Genomic DNA, 17941 nt, shown 5'->3' with positions numbered 1-17941 from the left:
CAGAATCAGTCATTAATGTCCAAAAACCAACAAAAAAAGCTATATATTAATCGTTGGGAGTTAACAAAACCATGCATCATGGATTGTCGCCTTTCCAATTTTTATAATACTACCACTGGCCTAGTTATAGACAGAGAAAAGACAGCGATAGAAAAGAGAGAAAGGAGGTTGAGAAAAGAGCGGGACTTACCACTGAGTGCAGAGACTCAGGTCTATGCCTGTGAGGGCCTTACAACAGCGTATGGCTGTCTTTATGAGCACGGCCGGGTCCTTCTCAGGCTCCGCTCCATCCAGGGAGGGGGACCAGTGGCCCCCGATGGCCATGGCCTCGTCCTTACCCCGCATCCCCACCAGGAACTGAGCGACGGAGAGAGACCGAAAGGGAGACAAACAAGAGGTCAAAAACAAGCCTAAGCCATGCTACTCTATAACTTAGACATACTGCACGCCAGGCTAGGGAAAAACACCTGATTGGTTGACACCTAACTGACCTTGATGAGGCGGGCGGGGTGCTGGAAGGAGTCTCTGAGTTCTTGAGGGTCCTCAGCCAGAGCACAGGACTTATGGTAGAGCTCTTCTAGACTGGGGTTGGCCAGCAACATCACCTATTAAATGCATTACAACAGACAGGACAGTTGAGGGTGTGTGTGGAATACCTTAGCGCTGTATGTGGTATTAGTAGGTGTGTGTGTGTATGTATCACAACATAGTGCTGTACAGATGTATGTACATGCGCATGCAACCTGTCTGTGTGTATACCGTACCTTAGCACTGTATGTGTGGTTGGCATCGGGAGGGTCCAGCACCGCAGTGTTCTTGACAAGAGAGTCCACCTCCTTGTGCATGATGTGGAAGTTACAGTAGTTGCCGAACTGGAAGGGCCGTTGCAGTGGGAAGCCATCCACCCAGGTGAACACAGCATCAAAGAAGTCACTGGGGATGTACAGGCTCTGATAGCGTCTCCTCAGCTCCATCATGTCACAGTTAGAACTGGGGGGGAGAGAAAATAGTACAGTTCTACCAAATGTAGTCACTACAAACGGTTCTAGCAAAGCACCTAGAACCTGCTTCAATGCAGCCACATAGCTTTGTTTTATCAATTACAAAACATCTTTAATACAACCTCAGTTTACCTCCTCACATGCACTTCTTTATAACAATCAGAAACAACAGGGACACACGAGGAGCAGCGAGCAGACCGAAGACTATGCACACTGTAAGAAAGGCCCCAAGAGGCTCCGAGTTGGTGCCGAAACCCGGGAATATATACCGTTCACCTAGTCCTCCACTACACACACACTTCTTAGTTTTTACCCCTTTAACTCCCAAATTTCCTGATATCCAAATTGGTAGCTACAGTCTTGTCCCATCGCTGCAACTCCAGTATGGATCCGGGAGAGGTGAATATCGCGAGCCATGTGTCCTCCGAAACATGACCCTGCCAAAACGCACTGCTTCTTGACACACTGCCCGCTTAACCCGGAAGCCAGCCGCACCAATGTGTTGGAGGAAACACCATACACCTGGCAACCGTGTCAGCGTGCATGCACCCGGCCCGCAACAGCAGTCGCTAGAGCGCGAAGGGACAAGGACATCCCTGCCGGCCAAACCCTCCCCTAACGATGCTGGGCTAATTGTGCGCTGCGTCATGGGTCTCCCGGTCACGGCCGGATGTGACACAGCCCGGGATCGAATCCGGATCTGTAGAGACGCCTCTAGCACTTAGACCAATGCGCCACTTGGGAGGCCCCTACACACACACACAGTTCTAAAGTCAACTGCACCCCTGAGTAGTGACAAAACCCCGACCCTAGGCAACACAGTGACTAGGGTCAGAGCCCTATACTACGAATCATGTTTGAGGAGTTACCGAGGTAAATTTGGTCAACTCTCAAGTTCAACTCGGGATAACCAGTACCACGAAAGTGGCTCACCTTTTAGCCAGGTTAATTTCTATGGCAACGAACGCTTCAAAACGAACCTGCTCCGAGGCAAGCTAACTCAGGGCTAACTCCATTTATCCTGAATGAAGTGTCTGAGCCACGAGTTGAGGACAAATTAAATCAGATTTCCTCCCTTTTGCAAAGATTGCGTCATCCTCCCCTTCATTTGAGGAAGTGTTCATTTTTTATGTGTTAAAAAATAGTAACGCTAAAATACCTATCACATTACACATTTAATAATGACAGAATGCATTTGAAACGTCAAGCACAGTAAAACTTTTGTAAGGAGGAAGCCTGTGCTGGAATGTGAAGCTAACTGAAGCTGGCTAGCTTTAGAAAACCCTGAGTAGATCTAGCTTCCTTCGTAGTATACCCCTCTGGTTCCAATTGACTCTTTTGGCATAGAGAAACTACGTCACTGTCTATGAAGGGAAAAAAACTAATTCATGGGACTCTCCCCAAATATTAAAGGGAAGACAAGCCAGAACATCACAATTGAAAACCAAAGTGTGCAGGCAAAACCTTTTCAGTGGTTTTAGTTAAGGTAGTTGATGCAAACTAGCCACTTGTGAAATGCACTAATTAAAGATGACCTCCGTGATCTCCATCTTGCTAGCTACTATTTAGCATTTTATTCAAACGGATAAACTAGTGATGTAGACAGTGGTGTAGTTCCTCTATGCCACTAGTAGACAGTGGTGTAGTTCCTCTATGCCAAGAGTCCATCATTTAAATCAGACCCTAGTCACCGTGTTACCAATGGTCGGGTTTTCGAGATTACACCCAGATATAATATCAACGAAAATCTGAAACTGACCAATCATTATAATGATTGATTGACCCACCCATCCAGGCTGAACTTGGAGAACTGGACTGTGTAGCGAGGCACCACCCTGCGAGGGCGGCGAGGGGAGCGATCACGTCTCGGAGAACGGTCCCTGGAGCGTTTACGTATGGGAGAGCGCTCTCTGGACCTCCTGCGCTCACGGTCTCTTTCACGACTGCGTTCATCCTTGGTCCTGAGGATGAGTTCAGGGCGGTCGTTACGGTTGGGGAAGCGAGGGGAGGGGTCCAGACGCCGGACGGGCTGAGGCATCATCCTCACTGGGGGCTGAAGCAGACCTCCTGAGAACACATCTAGAGGAAAGGGGAAACACGCAAAGCGAGAAAGAGAAACAGACAGATAAATACATACAAACAAAGACAGATATATTACAAATCAAATAATTTATTTATTTTATGCAAAAGTAGCAACTAAATCTAAAAGCATCAGAAAAACACAAATCGACATCATAGTGCCCCCTACCTTTGGGTGGTGGCTGTGACAGCAGGGGCGGAGGGGGGTTATGGAGGAGCGGGGCCAAGGAGGCAGCAGAGAGCTGGGCCTGGAGCAGGGGAGGAGGGGGACCCTGGGCCTGTACATTGAAATTGGTGGGGGGAGGCAGAGACTGGAGCATGTTGGGACCCGGCTTCATCATATTAGGGCCTGGAGGCTGGCTCTGGGGTGGGGTACGGGAGAAGAGAGGTTAGCATTACCCAAGGGCTGTCCCATGAGTTAACTTATCAGAGTAAGTGATTTATTTTGATTTCCTGTCCCATATATGAGCTTAAGTTAAAGAAATGTGCTTCATGGATATCATTATGCAAAGAGGACATACACCAAATGAGGTTTGTGCCGCTGCCAACAGGTAACCATGTGCTAAAGCAAAACAGAACTAGAGGAGTGAGGTTTGGAAGTCGTCCATTTCTTTCACCCAAAATGGTTTTTGGCAGGTGCAGTTGTTTCAATCAGGTACAGTGACTAAATTCTGTCAACAAACGAGAAAACTACTGCCAAAAAAGCATATATTCAGTCTGCAAAGACAGGACAGGTTCCACGAAGAAAAAAAACGACAAAAAGGTGAAGTTATAAAACCCTGCAAAACCCTGGAATGATAGGTGTATGACTTTCTGTTTGATGTATGGAGAGCTTTCCAGTTTTGATAGTAGTTCCTAACCTGTTTGTGAGGTGAAAAGGTGATAATCATGTGTGAAAATCATAACATTGAAGGGTTAGAGAAGTAAAGAAAAAGTGTCAAAAGTGCGTTCTGAAAGATATCCTAGAAATCCTAGTATTTGTTGATTTAACTTATTTAATGTCTGTAAAAATGTAAGCGAAAAACACAAAAAACATTACCATCAATGGGACTCGCATGGTTAGCCTAAATCAACAATGAAAAGATATCTTATGGATTGCACCTTCAAAATTGCAAATTTCCCCTGTTGAGAAGTTTTCATGGATTTCACCGTTAGAAAAGCCCCAGAAATATGCGTAGACATTAAAATTGCATTCAGAACCATTTTCTGACAGACCATAAGGCCCCGAGATAAAATGTATTCAATGCATTTTATGTGCTTTTATAGATCAGGAAACCATCTGGGTCTGAAACACAAATAAATGCTCATCGTGAAGAAGGAAAAGAGAGAGAAGAAAGAAAGTTGAGGAGAGAGAATAGAAGAGAATAGAAGAGAGGAGGGAGAAGCACAGATTGTGTACAAGAAGCAGGAATATGTACAAAGAAAAAAGAAAGAGAATAAGAGGGCCATAGAGGTGTGTGTGCGGGGGGGTAGGGTGGGGGGAGGGTTACATTTTGTCTGTTGTCCATGCTGACGGAGTGCATGTCTGAGTAGCGCTGCTGCATCCCTTGGTCAGCATAGAAGCTGCTCAGCTGTGGGGGAACTGGAGGTAAGGACTGGGGCTGCTGCTGAAGCTAGGAGAGGAGGGGTGGAGATCAGAGTGGTTAATAACAGACACACACAGGGCTGGGTTCCAATCTGATCACTCTCAAACTTCACCTCTGCACTGAGATCGGAGGGTGAATATGGCAATGGCTCCATCTATACTCCTTGAAGGCTACAAGTAGGCTACAGGTAGGCTTACATTACATTTAAATCTGACAGAATGAGTCAAGCAGGGCAGACGGGAAGAGCGAGCCAATGATCAGATTGGAATCAAACCCTGGAAGCATTCAAATTGAGGTGGAAGGTGTCACTGGCTTATGCCTCGATCAGAACGACAGTGTCATAAATATATATATATATATATAACCTTTATTTAACTAGGCAAGTCAGTTAAGAACAAATTCTTATTTACAATGACGGCCTAGGAACAGTGGGTTAACCACCTTGTTCAGGGGCAGAACGACAGATTTTTACCTTGTCAGCTTGGGGATTCGATCTAGCAATCTTTTGGTTACTGGCCCAACGCTCTAACCACTAGGCTACCTGCCGCCTTCGTCATTGCATCAATGCTGAGTAATAAATTCTGCAGTTGTAACCTTTTTCATTATGTAAGCCAAGATGTTTTGTGGATACGTGTGCAACAAAATATAAACGCAACATGTAAAGCGTTGGTCAAATTTTGTGCACAAATTTGTTTAAATTCCTGTTAGTGAGCATTTCTCCTTTGCCAAGACAATTTATCCACCCGAGAGATGTGGCATATAAAGAAGCATGATCATTACACAGGTGCACCTTGTGCTGGCAACAATAAAATGGCACTAAAATGTGAAGTTGTCACACAACACAATGCTACAGATGTCTCATGTTGAGGGAGCATGCAAATTGCATGCTGACTGCACGAATGTCCACCAGGACCTCCACATCCTGCGGGATCGTCTGAGACCAGCCACCCGGACAGCTGATAAAACTGTGGGTTTGCACAACTGAAGAATTTCTGCACAAACTGTCAGAAACCGTATCAGGGAAGCTCATCTGAGTGCTCGCCTTCCTCACCAGGGTCTTGACCTGACTGCAGTTCAGCATCGTAACAGACTTCAGTAGGCAAATGCTCACCTTCGATGGCCACTGACACATGGGAAAAGTGTGCTCTTCATGGATGAGTCCCAGTTTCAACTGTACCGGGCAGATGGCATACGGCGTGTATGGAGTTGTGCGGGCAAGCGGTTTGCTGACGCCAACGTTGTGAACAGAGTTCCCCATGGTAGCGGCGGGGGGGGAGGGTTATGGCATGGGCAGACATAAGCTAGGCCCATTGTCGTGCCATTCATCCGCCACCATCACCTCATGTTTCAGCATGATAATGCACGGCCCCATGTCGAAAGGATCTGTACACAATGCACCACACAGAACGCACTGCAAATGCCTCTGCAACCCAATGTTGCAAGGCAAATGCAGAGTTCCATTGGAAATTAATGTACTTCTGGTGTACCAAAACGAAATGATGCTGTCGGTCTGATCAAGGCGTAAGGCTTTGGTTTTAGCTGTTGACAGGGTCACCAGGATCATATTCAGTAGGGAGACAAAAGTTATTCAGTTTTACTTCAGGCCTGTTTACTGAATGTGTCCCAGGTGTGTGTAGGGGCTAGGTAAGGCTCACCGATTGGTTGGCCAGCTGAGGTAAGGTCTGAATGCGCTGGGCGTTCCATTTGAAAGGCATGTTGGGGTTGTACACGGCCTCCACTAGGACCCTGTCACCCACCTGGGGGGTCTTCCCCTTCACCGCACTGTGGAGACATCACCCATTATTTACCCACTTGAAATTGCTTTAGAAACTGCACACTTGAAATTCAACAAAACATTACTGCTTTAGAATAAAAGGTACACAAATTAGGAATGCGATCAGCAAAATATAGAAAACCCATGGAAAAAAATACAATTGGTCCGATGTCTTCTGTGGCCCAATCCTAAACGGGCTCCTAAACTCTATGCACTTGTGGAGATCTGAGAGGACTTGGGCCAGAGTCTGAACACTCACCTGAGCTGGAAGAAGACGTCCTCATCAACAAAGCCGAATGTGTCATGCAGCTTGTTGACAACGCCGGTGAAGACGCGCTGTTTCTGGGGCTGACTCTGCTGCTGGCTCTGCTGCTGGTGGCTGGAGCGAGGCGTGGGGTAGGACACGGTGATCTGGGCTGTCTGCTGGGGGTTGGACAGAGAGAGGCTGGTGGGGAGAGCCACGGGGGGCTGGGGAGGAGGAAAGTTATAGGTTAGTGTCCAGGGACAACGTCATCCTACTCCTACCTTCTGTATAAGTCCTAAATGGATGAATTGTATGAAGTCCCACTAAATTCTGAACCTGTATCTAATAATGGAACTGTTTGAAGTGTCTACTGTATATGGAGCCTATCATGTTATTTGCGATTTAATTGAATCAAATGTCCCTTAGCGCTTCTCTTCATTTATTAAAAGGTGTTGATTATTACACTCATTGTGGTCATACACGTCCTGTTATTGTATTTGGCTATGAAGAAGGTTAAAACATTTAACCTGGATTTTAAAACTGAAAAGTGATAAGGTGAGGATGCCTACCGGGAATTTGTTTTCACCACTCCAGTTCTTTCAACATCCGCGCAGATGGCAGAAAAAGAGACATGGTCAGGTTAGACTATGATGATGCATTCACAATTCTTTCCCAATATCCTTGGTTTTGTACCGCATGCTTCCAAAATCACAGCCTACTTATAACAAGAGCGCGCTTGGAATTTCCATGACAAAATGGCATCTTTTTAGGCCTATTATATTTGACTAAATAATTCTACTCAAGACAAGATGACTTAAGTGGCAATACTTTTTCTGAAAGGTGCATTAAATTTACAAGAGAGACAAGTTTGTTCCTAATTAACCTACCTGTGAAAGCAGCGCTTGCTGGGGCTGGGGAAGCTGTGGAGAGAATGATAGAGATAGATAAAGAGAACAGTTACTACTGTGTGTATATAGAATAGAGTACATTCGACACCCCAGCACCAAGCATGAAGTGCCTTGTGATTTGACTGTGCTGTGGCTGCGAACCGCTGCTGCTTACCCCGTATAAGTCTGTATGCTGTTGATGTTGCTAAAGAGACAGGGTACACAAACACGCAGAAATTGCAATAAGTATTTCATTGAGTCAACTATACATTTGTTGATTGATAGATATCATGAGTATGGCTTTTCTCAAATCAAGGCGATTCAAAGTTGTCTGTGCGAGTTGCAAACATCAATAATTTACCCCGTATGAGTCTGTATGTTGTTGATGTTGCTGAAGAAACGGGATACACACACGCAGAAATTGCAATAAGTATTTCATTGAGTAAATAATACATTTGTTGATTGATACATATGAGTATAGCCTTTTTCAAATCAAGGCGATTCAGAGTTGTCTGTGTGAGTTGCACATCAATTAATTTACCCCGTATGAGTCTGTATGTTGTTGATGTTGCTGAAGAGACGGGGTACACACACAAATGCAGAAATTGCAATAAGTCTTTCATTGAGTAAACACATTGTTTGATTGACACATATCAAGTGACCAGCATTAGTGAGGTATTTTTCAAGCTTGGTATAATTTGCACAAAAAAAATAAAACATTCCTAGAGAATGCAGCACAGGAGGCTGCAGAGGGGAGGACAGCTCATAATGATGTCTGGAACGATGCAAACGGAATGACATCAAACACCTGAAAACCATGTCTGATGTACAGTTGAAGTCGGAAGTTTACGTACACTTAGGTTGGAGTCATTAAAGCTCATTTTTCAACCACTCCACAAATTTCTTGTTAACAAACTATAGTTTTGGCAAGTCAGTTAGGACATCTACTTTGTGCATGACACAAGTAATTTTTACAACAATTGTTTACAGACAGATTATTTCACTTATAATTCACTGTATCACAATTCCAGTGGGTCAGAAGTTTACATACACTACGTTGACTGCGCCTTTAAACAGCTTGGAAAATTCCAGAAAATGATGTCATGGCTTTAGAAGCTTCTGATAGGCTAATTGACATCAATTGAGTCAATTGGAGGTGTACCTGTGGATGTATTTCAAGGCCTACCTTCAAACTCAGTACCTCTTCACTTGACATCATGGGAAAATCTAAAGAAATCAGCCAAGACCTCAGAAAAATAAATGTAGACCTCCACAAGTCTGGTTCATCCTTTGGAGCAAATTCCAAATACCTGAAGGTACCACGTTCATCTGTACAAACAATAGTACGCAAGTATAAACACCATGGGACCACGCAGCCATTATACGGCTCAGGAAGGAGACGTGTTCTGTCTTCTAGAGATGAACGTACTTTGGTGCGAAAACTGCAAATCAATCCCAGAACAGCAGCAAAAGACCTTGTGAAGATGCTGGAGGAAACGGGTACAAAAGTATCTATATCCACAGTAAAAACGAGTCCTATAATCGACATAACCTGAAAGGCCGCTCAGCAAGGAAAAAGCCACTGCTCCAACATCGCCATAAAAATCCACACTACAGTTTGCAACTGCACATGGGGACAAAGATCGTACTTTTTGGAGAAATGTCCTCTGATCTGATGAAACAAAAATATAACTGTTTCCCATAACGACCATCGTTATGTTAGGAGGAAAAAGGGGGAGGCTTGCAAGCCGAAGGAACACCATCCCAACCGTGCAGCACGGGGTTAGCAGCATCATGTTGTGCTTTGCTGCAGGAGGGACTGGTGCACTTCACAAAATAGATGGCACCATGAGGAAGGGAAATTATGGGGATATATTGAAGCAAAATCTCAAGACAACAGTTAGGAAGTTAAAACTTGGTCGCAAATGGGTCTTCCAAATGGACAATGACCCCAAGCATACTTCCAAAGTTGTGGCAAAATGGCTTAAAGACAACAAAGTCAAGGTATTTGAGTGGCCATCACAAAGCCCTGACTTCAATCCTATAGAACATTTGTGGGCAGAACTGAAAAAGAGTGTGCGAGCAAGGAGGCCTACAAACCTGACTCAGTTACACCAGTTCTGTCAGGAGGAATGGGCCAAAATTCACCCAACTTACTGTGGGAAACTTGTGGAAGGCTACCCGAAACGTTTGACCCAAGTTAAACAATTTAAAGGCAATGCTACCAAATACTAATTGAGTGCATGTAAACTTCTGATCCACTGGGAATGTGATGAAAGAAATAAAAGCTGAAATAAATAATTCCCTCTACTATTATTCTGACATTTCACATTCTTAAAATAAAGTGGTGATCCTAACTGACCTAAAACAGGGAATTTTTACTAGGATTAAATGTCAGGAATTCTGAAAACTGAGTTTAAATGCATTTGGCTAAGGTGTATGTAAACTTCCGACTTCAACTGTATTTGATATCATTCCACTGATTCCGTTCCAGTCATTACCACAAGCCTGTTATCCCCAATTAAGGTACCACCAACCTCCTGTGGAATGTAGTATAAGACAACTACTACATAGGTCAAAGAGAACAAAAGGGAAAACTATGCTGCAGAGTCTAGCCTCTAAAAAAATCTGATTTGACAAACACTGATGCCATTGTCTTTTATCTAAGTGAAACCCATTTGTAAATGAAAGCCTGTGACTAAGTGAGTGAGGGGTCCAACTGAAGTGATATGAACTGGCTGCTCTGGGTTAGAATACTCAGTGTTCTTAAAGTGGGTTAAAGTTCTGGAACTCTGCGCAGTTGGACAGTTTTGCTGACAAGCTCTAATTCGTTTACAAACCAAGCAGCAAAAACATGTATCAAACCCCCAACAACAGAGCACTACTCCAGATAAGACCCAGTGGCATTCTCAAAGCCTTTATAACTGTACCAAGGTCCACCACAGAATGTCATATTACTGACTCCATGACAGGGAAACAGAATATTTTGTATAACTAAAAAGGAAAGATATGTGCTCATTAGGAGAGATTGAAGACATTAGGAATTCCAGATTGATCGTCATATGAACTAACATTATATGACATACTAAACATCTTCTCCAATCATAGCCATCAGGGGCAAAACTCAAAACACATAAGGTCAATAGCTTCTAAGTGAAACTTCCTCCTACTCAACCTATAACAGGGTATTTCACTTGGTGTAATGGCCATGTGTCTCACCTGATGGGGTACATTGTAGAGCTGCTGAGGAGGAGGCTGCTGAGGAGGAGGCTGTTGCTGTTGTTGTTGCTGTTGTTGCTGCTGCTGTTGTTGTTGCTGCTGCTGCTGCTGTTGTTGTTGCTGCTGCTGCTGCTGATACTGCTGCAAGGCCGAGTTGATTTGAGACTAAAACAATAAGCAAGATGAGAAAAGTTAAAATGACTTGATGTTGCTTTGAAGGGAAGACCATTTACTAAACAGTTAGTGACTTAATTCTCAACCACAGCGATGAGGATGAGAAGAAAAAAAGGGTTATTTTTCTCAGACTTTCACTCAGAATCTAAAGAATATGTTGTTCACACTGATCTGTCTCATGGTGTGGGGGTGTTTATCAGTTGCATCAGTTCATCACCCACAAATCAGAACATGAGAACAGGTTTTCCAACATCACAGCTCCTTCAAGTCTAGTGAGGTTTGGCCGCTTACCAATCGCTGTACCTCGGTGGTTCCCAAACCAGTTTGTCTGACCAAAATAATGCTCATCATTGGAAATGTTTCTTCAGTAAACAAAATTCTGAAAGTTCAAGTGAAATTAGACGTGATCAACCAATGGGGTATCTACCTACCATTTTGGGGACTTTTGGGTTGTGTTAATTTGGCACAAAACCAAAGTTACTACCTGAGCTTATCCAACAACAATAACAGTGACCCGAATCAGGAAACTAGGCATATGTCGCAAGTCACAGGAGGACCATTTGAATTATTTCTGTATTTTTATCAGTGTCTTTTTTTTGGCAGAATTGCCTTCTCGAACATGTGAACTTTAATTTGCCTTAATTACAAACTTGTATGCCATCTGTAAATATGAATAAAATGGTTAAATTACGAGCCTTGTTGGTTAAGCCACAGAAAAATATAGCAACCTTCCCACTAGCCATGATTGGCTGAGATAATGAGTGAGCTGGATATGTCGAGAGAGGAGTTCGGATTGGTCTGCCATATTCAAGGCTTCTGTCAATTTGATCTCGTCAGTCTATGTTGGTAATCCTGTCGAATGAGGCTTTTTTAAAAATGTATTGTGTAGTGGAGCTGCATAAGTGTTGCTCTCCACTTTCTGGAGGATAAAGTTTTGAAATCAGTGGAATTAGAGTATGATAGGTAAAGAGGTGTAGACAACACCTGTCTCAGGATTACATCTTCAAACTAAGGGCAAACGTGGTATGGCATTCCTGATAGGGAGACACGTCCATCATTTCTGTCAAAATTAGAAACGTGTCATCTGAAAATGTAAGATAGCTAGCTACATTTTCAGTTATGACACGTTTCTAATTTTGACAGAAAGTGGTTTCATTTCAAGCTAAAGTGTACTGTTAGCTAACGCGAGCTGGCTGGCTCCCTAGCTGACGTTATTCTTTGTTTCCCAGTACCGTTTGCTTTTCTAGTTAGAGCCTAATGTTAGCTAGCTAACATTGAACCTGGTTGGTTAGCTCCTAGCACTGTGACATTGTTGGCACTTTGTTCATTGTTGTTTAACTAGCTAATGTTAGCTGGCTGGCTCGTTAGCTAACATTACGTGGCGTGTGTGCAACACCTGCTGAACATTGCCAGTGTTAGTAAACGTCTGCAAAAAAGCATAATTAAATTGTTGCCAGCAGAGCTAGTTTGGATAACATGAAAACAGCCTGAGGTAAAGAAATCATCGGCCAGTGCGTCAAGTGTGTGCTCCGAGAGCGAAACAAGATGGGATGGGGCTAAAGCTTAAGAGGGTGTGAACGATGCTTAATGGGTGTAGACAAAGAAGAGCTCTTCACCAGATACCAAAACATTCAAAGGTGATGTTCTCAAAAGTGAGTTTACAAGTTGATCAACTTTCAAAGCAGAATTACTTTCCCATTGTTCCTCAAATGCAGTGTATGATATATAATTTTGTAGCTCTGAGTCTCTACTTTTACATAATGTAAAAAACACCATTTCACATTTTGCTACATAAGACCGAATCCAGGTGGTGAGTCACAAATGTTATCATATTCTGTTAAAGAACATTTAGCTGCATTGTGCCTAGCGTAGCTCACCTGTTGCAGTGCTGCAGCGGCGGCGGCTGCGGCTTGCTGCTGCAGGGCTGCAGTCTGTTGGGATAGCTGGTAGTTGGAGGCGGACGACTGGGAGTTGAGGGAGGCTGCAGACAGGGCCGATTGCTGGGAGTACATAGAGGGAGACGCACCCAGGAGAGATGGCTGCTGCACACCTAGAGCTGCAGGGGAGAGATGGGTGTGGGAATAGAAGAATGCAGAAAGAGTGGAGTGAGGATGTATGGCAAGTGAGAGGAATGGAGTGATAGACCGGCAGAACAAGAAACAGAAAAGAAATGACGGGAGAGAGAGAAAGAAAAAAGTATAGTACTTTGAATATCCAGCGAACTAATCTGAACCCCCTCCATCACAAACTTTGCCAAAGAGATCAGTGAGATTCAGTTTTCTTCAAGCACTGTACCCTCAACCCAGGGTTACCGTTATCCGGTAATAGCAAGCCTTTGTCCCAAAAAATAATATTAGAAAAACCGAAAAATAAAATTGGCACCGGCCAATTTGCGAAATAATGCTTTTTAGCCTATTTATTGATGGAAATATGCTTATCGGTCATGCTTATCGGTCTATAGGTACATTTGCATAATTTAGTGGAATTAAATTGGCGCATAGTATATTCTTTATGCATCTTATTTATCACACGCGTAGGCCTACAGCATACAAATACAGAGCCTTTGAGCAGAAAATCAGCCAGCAGCACAGCATCTCAAACAGCAAACATAGGCAACGAAAGTCAGGCTTCATCAGCGCATCACACACCACTTTGCAATGAGCTTGAGGCAGTATGAGTTTTGAAAACATATACTTAATTGTTTGAAACCTGAACATTTGAATACATATTATGAGGCATGTCTTACCTGCTTCAAAATGTGTAGCCTAGACAACTTTCTTTCATTGTCCAGTAGCCAAATGATTTTCTCTTTCACATGAAACCACTTGCATGAGCGTTGTCCTTTTGACAATGGTGTTTTCCTGCTAATTGCATTACGGAACGAACATTAGTGCGTAGTCTACAACTGACTAGGTATCCCCCTTTCCATTTTTTAAAAAACATTTGTATGTAGCCCAGGCCTATTGGTTGTATGAATTTGGGATCCATCGTCCGACAACTGTCCCAAAGTCGGTTTGGAATAGGCCATTTCTTTCTCCACCAGCTGACCAATAAAATGTGTCAACTTTTTTACTATGGGTGATAGTAGATTGACATAGAATAACTGTCCACATTTACTAGCCTAACATCTTCAAAGTGCACATCAGAATTTCGTAGGAAAGACCGCACATCGTCCTCGACATTCATGTTCTGTTACTCCTTAAGAGTCTAAGCTGGGGGTCGGTCTACTAAGCCAACATATGGAATTCTTAAGATAGCTAAATGATCCTTGGTATGACTATGTGACAGAATATTAGGACCCCTTAAGGTATGTGTATATATATATATATATATATATATATATATAAAAAAAATCTAAATGATTTGATGAAACGCATTGAATAACAGCTTCATACATGGATAAATATAGAGAAAAAAAATATATTTCAAAAAATGAAGTTACGAAAGATTGACATGTTTTTAACCCCCTATTTTAGGCACAAAACTATCTCCGTATATACTCTACTTCCATTCATTTTTTAAGCTGGTACCGGGCTACTTTCAGACAAGTCTTGTGAGGCTTCTGGGTGTCCTAGAGCAAAACAACCAACCTGTTCGTGAGACTCACCTTTCCTTAGAGGGGGGCATATTAGTGTGTTGCCCAAACTGTTCGGACACTACTGACAGAAGTTGGCACATCGGCTGTACCGACTTTAGTCATGTGACGTTTGTGGGGGCCGTAGAGCAAAACGGAGAACACCATCATGTTCGCAGGAGTCTTCTTTAGTTTGTAGGTCAAACCGTTCGTACGTTATAGATGTTTTTTCGTGAGAAGACCGATTTTCGGAATGTTTCATGATCTGACAAACACTGCTCTAGCTCTGCCACCTTCACCGCAGATGCGGAAGGGCGACATCGGCAGATGCTGTGGATTGAGACGCAGCCCATGCCAAAAAAAACCCTGACGGATTTTGATGGGAAATATTTTATTGTGTTAATTAATTTAGAGACTCTAGGGGGTGAATATGAATTACCATAATGTAAATGGGATTTCTGTCAGTCATTCTGAGCACCGTGGGTGGACACCCTAATCAGGTTACGCACCCAATGCATATGGGTCCGGTAAATTTCACAAATGTCTGGTAAATTAAAATACTGCCGGTCAAATGTCCGGTGTCACATTTTCCTAACTGAAACCCTGCCTCAACCTCACATTAATTGTATCCCACAGATGAGTACAGATTATAGAAGGAAAGGCAGTAATCCAGCAAAATATCATACTCACAGTGTAGGCTGTTGAGGTCCAGGGACTGTCCTGAGTGGCTGGGCTGGGACACCCCCGTGGAAGTGAACTGAGCCGCCCACGGTGGGTTCTTCTGTCCCCCAAACTGGGCCATGAGTCACGGCTCGAGCTTAAGTGTATTGCCGGAACTGATTTAGGTTTATATCCTGTCAGAACAACAACCGGAAATGGGCCTATTTGTATAAGGATTCTTCATTTGACATTTACCTTGCTTTCATTGAACAAAAACAAACAGTACAGGAGGAGATTGTTACAGATTTACTTACAGCTAATACAATACCTAGCTAGCTAAATCATATCAGGGCGGGATAGTGAGACTAGCAACAACATAATTAATGGGCAGGTTAGCAACATTTTCACTGCTGGAAAATGTCGCTTAGTTGGCCAGCTAGCTATCCCTTGATCATGACTCTCAGTTTTATTACATTACACATAAGAGTCATTGGACGAAGGCGTCTTCTGTATGGGACTTTTTGTTAATAATTAGAAAGCCTTAGAATTAGAAAAATGTGAATTAATGAATGTGGCATACTATTTATAGCTAGCCTCTTCAACTCTGATGCCCTCTGGTGGCATTTTCTAAACTACGCATAATATTGTATACTACCCTCAAAGTACATTTCAGTTTCAGAACTAAGTCCGACAAACACAAGCTTAGTACTGTTAGAAAGGTGGGAAACAATGTGTTTCACAGAGCCTGAGATACAACAGATTCCCAGTTCGTCCACTAGACAGCAGTAGATCACATGATGTTTCTTGGCCACTTCAAAATCAAATCAAATTGTATTTGTCACACACACATGGTTAGCAATGTTAATGCGAGGGTAGTGAAATGCTTGTGCTTCTAGTTCCGACCCTGCAGTAAAATCAGTTGAGTCACTGTGCCAAAAAGGCTGAAAGGATTTGCAAGCCTGACATTAAAATGACCCTAACAATCAGGCCTTTCAAATTATCGAGGTGAGAAAACGTATTTTAATCATTCACGTTTCCTATTGTAAACGAGTGAGAAATCAACGGTGCATGTGGAGGATGCATACAGGGTAATGGAAGAAAATGCATTGCTTTACAATGACAATCAATGTGTATCCTTTCCAACTAAATGTTTGGGGGGTCTTACAAAAGACGAGCTGTAGCTGTCAAATGATTTTTACTTTCTATTTTCTGAACAAACATTTGTTTGGGGGTACCTGTACAGGGCCCAAAACAACCGAGTTTAACAGGCCATCTAGCTAATGCACATGCTAGACAATTACAGATATCATCTACCTGGTTAGCCTTTAACTATAAATAGCCATAGGCTAACTAACAACATTTGCTGTGTTAGCTTGCTAACGGAGATAAATAGCTAGATAGCTACCTATGATGACGACTCGTGGGTTTTGTTATCAAAGCAAAGACGACTAGTAACGTAGCTAACGTTAGCTATAACGAGGCCTAACCAAGGCAACACACGACGCAGCTCTATAAAAGACTGATGGACAGCAAGGCTGATGGACATTCCAATTCTGCGACAATAATTGCATTCTGCAGTAAGGAAAGCATCCAAAATGTTTATTACATTAACAGATAGAGGAAAAATATTATCCTCACGCCTTTACCTCTGTCCTCTGTTCATTCGCCGGCGGAGATAGATAAACTGTCGCCGCGCATGCGTACATCAGGGGGCGCGCACGCGCGCTACATACTTTTCTTTGACGACAAAACAACAAGGTCGGTCAGGCAATCTGTGTGCAGAGCCTTCAGAAAGTATTCATATCCCTTGACTTATTCCATATTTTGCTGTGTTTCGGCCTGAATTCAAAATCGATTACATTTTTTTTTAATTCTCGACCATCTACACAAATACCCCATAACGTTTTTAGAAATGTTTGCAAATGTATTGAAAATTAAATACAGAAATATCTAATTTACATAAGTATTCACACCCCCGAGCCAATAAATGTCAGTCACCTTTGGCAGCGATTACAGCCGTGACTCTTTCTGGGTATGTCTAACATCTTTGCACATCTGGATTGTACAATATTTCCACATTCTTAAAAAAAGGATTCATAATCTGTCAAGTGGGTTGTTGATTATTGTTAGACAGCCATTTTCAAGTCTTGCCATAGATTTTCAAGCCGATGTAAGTCCAAACGGTAACTAGGAACGTTCAATGTTGTCTTGGTAAGCAACTCCAGTGTATATTTGGCCTTGTGTTTAAGTTTTTTTTTCCTGATGAAAGATTAATTTGTCTCTGTGTCTGTTGAATAGCAGATTGAACTAGGTTTTCCTCTAGGATTTTGCCTGTGCTTTAGCTCTATTCTGTTTATTTTTTATCTTAAGAAACACCCTATTCCTTGCCAATGACAAGCATACCCATAACATGATGCAGCCACCACCATGCTTGAAAATACACTGAACAAAAATATAAACGCAATATATTTACTGAGTTACAGTTCATATAAGGAAATCAGTCAATTCATATAAATTAATTTGTCCCCAATGTTTTGAATTCACATTACTGGGAATACAGATACGCATCTGTTGATTACAGATAACCTTTTTTTTTTAAGTAAGGGCGTGGATCATAAAACCAGTCAGTATCTGGTGTGTTCACCATTTGCCTCATGCAGCGCGACATCTCCTTTGCATAGAGTTGATCAGGCTGTTGATTATGGCCTGTAGAATGTAGTCCTACTGCTCTTCAATGGCTGTG

The 17941-nt window shown here is 42.8% G+C and overlaps 1 protein-coding gene across 3 annotated transcripts in view; it reads right to left on the bottom strand.

Annotated features, from left to right (window-relative positions):
• The window catches only part of ccar1 (cell division cycle and apoptosis regulator 1), a 38381-nt gene extending 21480 nt beyond the window's left edge, over positions 1 to 16901 (bottom strand). Inside the window, exons 1-17 of one of the 3 annotated variants that reach the window (XM_029698775.1) lie at positions 16845 to 16901; positions 15229 to 15392; positions 12842 to 13020; positions 10791 to 10955; positions 8113 to 8142; positions 7933 to 7962; positions 7747 to 7776; positions 7572 to 7604; positions 7254 to 7280; positions 6700 to 6908; positions 6322 to 6448; positions 4571 to 4693; positions 3250 to 3442; positions 2789 to 3080; positions 765 to 990; positions 492 to 605; positions 191 to 357 (exon numbers count right to left, since the gene is read on the bottom strand). In XM_029698775.1, coding sequence (XP_029554635.1) covers positions 191 to 357; positions 492 to 605; positions 765 to 990; positions 2789 to 3080; positions 3250 to 3442; positions 4571 to 4693; positions 6322 to 6448; positions 6700 to 6908; positions 7254 to 7280; positions 7572 to 7604; positions 7747 to 7776; positions 7933 to 7962; positions 8113 to 8142; positions 10791 to 10955; positions 12842 to 13020; positions 15229 to 15340 — 2057 coding nt within the window. In that variant the 5' untranslated portion in view covers positions 15341 to 15392; positions 16845 to 16901. The remainder of the gene's footprint in view (positions 1 to 190; positions 358 to 491; positions 606 to 764; positions 991 to 2788; positions 3081 to 3249; positions 3443 to 4570; positions 4694 to 6321; positions 6449 to 6699; positions 6909 to 7253; positions 7281 to 7571; positions 7605 to 7746; positions 7777 to 7932; positions 7963 to 8112; positions 8143 to 10790; positions 10956 to 12841; positions 13021 to 15228; positions 15393 to 16844) is intronic. The other 2 variants (XM_029698776.1, XM_029698777.1) reach the window with 2 other exon arrangements.
• Positions 16902 to 17941: the final 1040 nt, after the last annotated feature.

This window comes from Salmo trutta, chromosome 18 (assembly GCF_901001165.1).
Source record: "Salmo trutta chromosome 18, fSalTru1.1, whole genome shotgun sequence".
Taxonomy (NCBI): Eukaryota; Metazoa; Chordata; class Actinopteri; order Salmoniformes; family Salmonidae; genus Salmo; species Salmo trutta.
This window is presented reverse-complemented; position numbering and strand designations above follow the sequence as displayed.